We start from the raw sequence: 7,500 nt of genomic DNA on the forward strand, positions 1-7,500 counted from the left end.
GCGATACACACACGCGTGCGCTCGCACACAGACAGACGAACACGCTCAAGCAGGCACACACATATACTGTAGGAGCTATCACACACACTCAAACACACACATACACAAACACACATACATGCATACACACACACACAAACACACACACACACACACACACACACACACACACACAAGCACACACACACACACACACACACACACACACACACACACACACACACACACACACACACAACGACGCTCAGAAATTCTTGTTCCACTCTGGGATGCGACGCGCAGGCCGTGTTCGTGCGTGTGTATGCGCTCTGAGCCAATTATTTATGCAAATTTCCCCGCCTGATTCACAGATATCGATGTAAGCTATTAGCCCAAGCGACGCCCCACGATCGCTGCGGAGTCCTGTTAGCGTATCAAAATATTTCTCGGTCTCTCGTCTTCTGTTAATTACGGAGGACTTCGTGTGTGTTGAGAGAAAGGCGGCGGAGGAGGGAGGAAGGGTAGGGAGAAGGAAAGAGGAGGAGAGGAAGGGAGAGGAGAGGGAGGAAGGGTAGGGGGAAGGAAAGAGGAAGAGATGAAGGGAGAGGAGAGGAAGGACGAGGGTAGGGGAAAGGAAAGAGGAGGAGAGATAGGGAAAGGAGAGGGAGGAAGGGTAGGGGGAAGGAAAGAGGAAGAGAGGAAGGGAGATGAGAGAGAGGAGGGGTTGGGGGAAGGGAGGAAGAGAGGAATAGGATGTAAGAGGTGTATGGGGAGAAAAATTGGGAGGTGTGGAAGGAGAAATGGAGGAATGATAATAATAATAAGAATTAGGGGAGACTAAGAAAGAGGAAATGGAGGAGACGGAGAGGAAAAAATGTTAAATCTTAGAAGATAAGGAAAGTAAATAAGATGAAAAAGAGAGAAAAACAGACAAACAAACCAGAAGAAATAGAAAGGTAACAGCAACAATAAAAAAACACATGACAAACACACAAACACACAAACAAAAAACGAACACACAGAAGAAAGAGAATGATAAAAACAACAACAACAAAACACAGAATGCGGAACAGGTAGGAATAACTCAAAATGAAGAAGCACTAACCAGCACTCATCTCTCTGCAAGACAAGCAAATTAGCAATTGCAACATAAACACATTGCAAGACGACAGGTCCAGAAGTGTCTCCAGGAACCCAAAGACTTAACCGTTATAATGTCTGTCTCGGAGGCAGAAATAATGTAATTCTGCACTCTCTCTCGGCCATAAATTTAACCTCGTAAGTGTTTACACATTTAGTGACGCCGGCGAAAGGGTCTTCGCCGGTTCCTTGGCCAGGGCTGTGCTGCGTCTCTATCCGGCTTGCGTTGCGGGTTTGATCGGTTTGTGTTGTGGGTTTGATCGGCTTGTTTTGCGGGTTTGATCGGTTTGTGTTGCGGGTTTGATCGGTTTGCGTTGCTGGTTTGATCGGTTTGTGTTGCGGGTTTGATCGGTTTGTGTTGCGGGTTTGATCGGTTTGTGTTGCGGGTTTGATCAGTTTGTGTTACGGGTTTGATCGGTTTGTGTTGCGGGTTTGATCGGTTTGTGTTGCGGGTTTGATCGGTTTGTGTTGCGGGTTTGATCAGTTTGTGTTACAGGTTTAATCGGTTTGTGTTGCGGGTTTGATCGGTTTGTGTTACGGGTTTGATCAGTTTGTGTTGCGGGTTTGATCGGTTTGTGTTGCGGGTGTAATTGGTTTGCGTTGCGGGTTTAATTGGTTTGCGTTGCGGGTTTGATCGGTTTGTATTGTCGGTTTATGTTGCGGGTTTGATCGGTTTGTGATGCGGGTTTGATCAGTTTGTGTTGCGGGTTTAATCGGTTTGTGTTGCGGGTTTGATCGGTTTGTGTTGCGGGTTTGATCAGTTTATGTTGCGGGTTTGATCGGTTTGTGTTGCGGGTTTGATCGGTTTGTGTTGCAAGTTTGATCGGTTCGTATTGCGGGTTTAATCGGTTTGTGTTGTGGGTTTAATCGTAGTTGGGGTTTTATCCGGTTTGTGTTCTGGGTTTTATGGGTTGTGTTGTATGATTACCTGACTGTTTTTGGGGGCTTGTATTATGCGTTTATCCGGATTGTATTGTGACATTTTACAATGGCTTCTTCGGGCTTGCGTTATTCGTTTATCCGGAGTGTACCCTGGTTTCCTTTGGCTTGCGTTGTGGGTCTTTCCGGCTTGTACTGTGGCTTCTCCCTACTTTACGTTTATCCGAATTCCACTGTGGCTTCTTTATGCTTGTATTATACGTTTATCCAGTGCATTTTGGATTTATTATTAGTGGATCGCATTGTGAATATATTTATTTGTATTATTTTATTCTATTTATTTATATTTATTTATTTATTTATCTATTTTTTTTTTTTTTTCATTTTTCCTTCCATCCTTTTTTTCCATTGGATTTCCTCGTGATCTCCTCCCGCTTGTGTCACGGAATATGTCTTTCATGGTTTTATCCGCCTTTCATCGGGATAATCCTGGTTTTACTGCCCCTGTATCCGCCGTTCACTACAGGTTTATCCAGCTCGAAGGATTTTCCGCATTTTATTGGGAGGAGGGGGGGGCGTTCTGTTTCTACTGTGTCATCCGCCTTGTACTGTGTCATCCGCCTTGGATTGTGTCGTCCGCCTTGTACTGTGTCATCCGCTTTGTGCTGTGTCATCCGCCTTGTACTGTGTCATCCGCCTTGTACTGTGTCATCTGCCTTGTAATGTGTCATCCGCCTTGTACTGTGTCATCTGCCTTGTAATGTGTCATCCGCCTTGTACTGTGTCATCTGCCTTGTAATGTCTCATCCGCCTTGTGCTGTGTCATCCGCCTTGTGCTGTGTCATCCGCCTTATACAGTGTCATCCGCCTTGTACTGTGTCATCCGCTTTGTGCTGTGTCCCGCGCCTTGTGCTGTGTCATCCGCCTTGTACTGTGTCATCCGCTTTGTGCTGTGTCATCCTCCTTGTACTGTGTCATCCGCCTTGTACTGTGTCATCCTCCTTGTGCTGTGTCATCCGCCTTGTCCTGTGTCATCCGCCTTGTGCTGTGTCATCCGCCTTGTACTGTGTCATCCGCCTTGTACTGTGTCATCCGCCTTGTGCTGTGTCATCCGCCTTGTCCTGTGTCATCCTCCTTGATCTGTGTCATCCGCCTTGTCCTGTGTCATCCGCCTTGTGCTGTGTCATCCGCCTTGTACTGTGTCATCCTCCTTGTGCTGTGTCATCCGCCTTGTCCTGTGTCATCCGCCTTGTGCTGTGTCATCCGCCTTGTACTGTGTCATCCGCCTTGTACTGTGTCATCCGCCTTGTGCTGTGTCATCCGCCTTGTACTGTGTCATCCGCCTTGTACTGTGTCATCCGCCTTATACAGTGTCATACGCCTTGTACTGTGTCATCCGCTTTGTGCTGTGTCCCGCGCCTTGTGCTGTGTCATCCGCCTTATACAGTGTCATACGCCTTGTACTGTGTCATCCGCTTTGTGCTGTGTCATCCACCTTGAGCTGTGTCATCCGCCTTGTACCGTGTTATCTTTCTCGTTATTTTCTTTCGAGTTGAGGAAACGAAACAAAACAGAAGAAACAACAACAAAAATTGCAATCACGAAAAGAAGGCCTTCAATATAATGATTGTTTTTCATCATAACTGACTGGTGCAACAACTGTTTTGAAGTTTTATTTATTTATTTATTTATTTTTCATTCGATAATTGTTCTCAGAAATATTTCCTTCGTGATGAAAGATATTATTTCGAAGTTTCTTGGGATTAAATTCTGAGAATAAATCTTGCAACATGCAAAGGCATCGGAATCTCAACCACGTGATTTTGAATTCCCAATACATTACGTAAATGATACATAATGTAACTTGATAGAAGACATTGATAAGTCGCATATGATAAATTTATTGGTATTATTCTATTTAAAGAATTGTCCTCTGATTCTGTTGTCGGCTTTAATGGGAAAATATTGATGGTACGGAGCAGAATCTCTTGACTTCAGAATTACAAGAGTTTTCAGTAGGAAATATAACTGATAGAAAATGTATATATATATATATATATATATATATATATATATATATATATATATATATATTTATATGTGTGTGTGTGTGTGTGTGTATGTATATAGATAGATAGGTAGAGAGAGAGAGAGAGAGAAAGAGAGAGAAAGCGGAGGTATTCATCTCTTGTTATCATGTAGATTACCTGTCTATCGTTGCCTTACGTAGCAACATCAAGGGGATAAAAAAAGAAAAAAAAAATAGAACGAAGGTTTTAATCCTATTCCAACATTAACCCAAACTATCGTTCTTACTCACCAACTTACTCATTAGTCTACGCCTTACAATCAACCCAGAATTATGCCTTATGGACTTCATACTTCAGATCCGGTCTTCATTTGACTTTAGGCTCCCTGAAATCCTGAAATCCTATAGCCATTTCACGCCATTCACACCCAGCATTAGTGGCATAGGTGTGTAACAAGGAGTTGACGTGGGGTGGCAAGCGAGCGTCCATTCATAACGTGTGTAAATGTATCGTGTGCATATCGAGAGAGAGAGAGAGAGAGAGAGAGAGAGAGAGAGAGAGAGAGAGAGAGAGAGGGAGAGAGGGAGAGATAGATAGATAGATAGATAGATAGATAGATAGATAGATAGATAGATAGAGAGAGAGACAGAGAGAGAGATAGATAGATAGATAGAGAGAGAGGGAGGGGGAGGGAGAGAGGGAGAGAGGGAGGGAGGGAGGGAGGGAGAAGTAGAGAGGGAGAGAGGCAGGGAGGAAGAGAGGGAGGGAAGGAGGGGAGGAGAAAGGGAGGGAGAGAGGGAGGGAGAGGGAGAGAGGGAGAGAGGGAGGAGAGAGAGGAGAGAGGAGAGAGAGAGAGAGAGAGAGAGAGAGAGAGAGAGAGAGAGAGAGAGAGAGAGAGAGAGAGAGAGAGAGAGAGAGAGAGAAGAGAGAGAGAGAGAGAGAGAGAGAGAGAGAGAGAGAGAGAGAGAGAGAGAGAGAGAGAGAGAGAGAGAGAGAGAGAGAGAGAAGAGAGAAGAGAGAGAGAGAGAGAGAGAGAGAGAGAGAGAGAGGGAGGGAGGGAGAGAGGGGGAGAGAGGGAGATATATATATATAAATATATATATATATATATATATATATATATATATATATATATATATATATATATATAGAGAGAGAGAGAGAGAGAGAGAGAAAGATAGATAGATAGATAGATAGATAGATAGATAGAGAGAGAGGGAGGGGGAGGGAGAGAGGGAGAGAGGGAGGGAGGGAGGGAGGGAGAAGGAGAGAGGGAGAGAGGAAGGGAGGAAGGGAGGGAGGGGAGGAGAAAGGGAGGGAGAGAGGGAGGGAGAGGGAGAGAGGGAGAGAGGGAGGGAGGGAGAGAGGGAGAAAGGGAGGAAGGGAGAGGGAGAGGAGGGAGAGAGAGAGAGAGAGAGAGAGAGAGAGAGAGAGAGAGAGAGAGAGAGAGAGAGAGAGAGAGAGAGAGAGAGAGAGAGAGAGAGAGAGAGAGAGGGTGTGTCAGTTCTTGCAATAGTTTGTCCACCTAACCTTGGAATGTAAGGTAGTTTATGAGCTCTGGAAATATGCTTAGTTTTGATTGAGTTGATTATGAAACCAAGGGAAGCACAAATACCTGAATAAGAATGTCATCAGCGTTGGATAAGATGCTGCATAGGTTTCCTAACACAGTGTTAAGCTTGCAAAGAGAATGCATAAGTATATTAAGCAGTGTAGGGGACAATACTCCCCTTTGTGGAGCGCCTAATTCTAATTCGCCATAAGCACTATAGGCGCCTTGGTACCACACTTCTCAAAGATAGATAATCCGTTATCCAAAGCAGAAGCTTGCCCTTAACTCTTAAAAGTGTTAGTTCATGGAGGATTGCAGTAGGGGAGGCTCTGTCGAATGTTCCCTTAAAATCTATGAAGTAAGAGGACTTTGCATTACTTCCATTTAGGGAGTGTGCCAGACACATTTGTGTTCCTCTCCCTTTTTGACAGACGGATGGATCAGGTCTTTGATCTGGTGGAATAAACGAGTATGAAGGATTCTTTCACAGGTTTTAAACAGACGGGGCGTCATAGAAATTGGTCTATATTGAGTAGGCCGTCCTGGATTTGGAATGGGAATGATGGCGGCTTGGTAGGCAAGATGCCTGCTGTGTAGGTTAAGTTGAAGAGATCAAGAAGAGGATTTTTTCCCTTGGTGCAGTGGATTTGCTAGTCTTAATGGCTGCAAGGAGTTTTTCCTTTGTAAATGGAGTCTCAGCCTCATCTAAGAGGTGGCAACTGACAGTCAATTTCGTGATTATGGCTTAATTTAAGAAGAGTCCTCACACCATTTACTGAAGAGAGATGAGGCTACCCTTTCTGGATGTTGGTGGGGTGTTATACTGCATGTATTGCCTTTGATCTTGCTGATTTCCTTCCATACATTACTCATGGGTATCATGGAATTAATTAATTCCACCAAGGCATAAAATCTTTCCTCACGGTTTCGAGTTATTATCTCATTGATCTTTTCACTAAACACACAAGATCCCTAGCTAAGTACGAGTTTTTCCACAAGTGTCGTAGCTGACTTATTGGAGATCGTATGAGCCTTCTAAGAAGTTTAATCTCAGGATCTTTGTTCAGTTGTTGTGTAACAACAATAGCAAGAAAGATATTCAGCACAGGTGTTGTCCTATTTGTTACCAATCACTTTCGATGGAATTGGGTTCCTTATGTAAACGCCAAGCCTTCTCGTAGAGGGGTTAGCAATATTTGTACTGTAACAGTATTTGTATCCCGCAATTTCTGCATAACGAGCACTAGTTCTGCCTTCCTGAAGGCAATACACATCGACATTTTCGAAGCGAAGGTACTGTGAGAGAATTGCCTTGCGTTTCTGCAAACTGTTTATGTTCCAGGTAATACATTTCAAGAGATTAACTGGAGACATTGATTACTTGACCATTTCCAAGGCCCACTACAGGGTAGGCCTTGGAAACGGTCAATGTTCACGTTCCTCCTCGATCAACAACAACATCACTACAGGGTGATTTTGATCGAGGAGGAACGTGAACATCCTTTCCTGAAGTTGAGATTGTAGAACCATTTATTGTTGCATCATGAACATCATCTGCTCCACCTGCCGAAGTAGCATTTGTAGCAGATCCTTTATTTCTCCGTTGGACGCTTGTTTGTCTTGCTGCAACTAATACTGAAGCTGGTGCCGAAGCTGATGCAGCAGATGGTGCTAGCGTTGGTGCTGAAACTATTGCTGGTGCTTGAATTGACGAGAGAGAGAGAGAGAGAGAGAGATAGAGAGAGAGAGAGAGAGAGAGAGAGAGAGAGAGAGAGAGAGAGAGAGAGAGAGAGAGAGAGAGAGAGAGAGAGAGAGAGAGAGAGAGAGAGAGACAGACAGACAGAGAGAGAGAAAGAGAGAGAGAGAGAGAGAGAGAGAGAGAGCGGGAGGATGAAGAGAAAGAGAAAGAGAGAGATCGCG

General features: G+C 44.4%; 1 protein-coding gene across 1 annotated transcript; it reads left to right on the forward strand.

Annotated features, from left to right (window-relative positions):
* Positions 1-2,796: 2,796 nt before the first annotated feature.
* Positions 2,797-3,498, forward strand: LOC125027004 (keratin-associated protein 10-5-like). The gene has a single exon (XM_047615610.1). The coding sequence runs from the start codon at positions 2,797-2,799 to the stop codon at positions 3,496-3,498; it is 702 nt and encodes a 233-aa protein (XP_047471566.1).
* The last annotated feature ends 4,002 nt before the right edge of the window (positions 3,499-7,500 follow it).

The sequence above is a fragment of the Penaeus chinensis genome, chromosome 7 (genome assembly GCF_019202785.1).
Source record: "Penaeus chinensis breed Huanghai No. 1 chromosome 7, ASM1920278v2, whole genome shotgun sequence".
Classification (NCBI taxonomy): Eukaryota; Metazoa; Arthropoda; class Malacostraca; order Decapoda; family Penaeidae; genus Penaeus; species Penaeus chinensis.

Coding starts and splice junctions, on each gene's coding strand:
- LOC125027004 (XM_047615610.1), top strand. CDS start 2,797: ATGTCTCATCCGCCTTGTGCTGTGTCATCCGCCTTGTGCTGTGTCATC.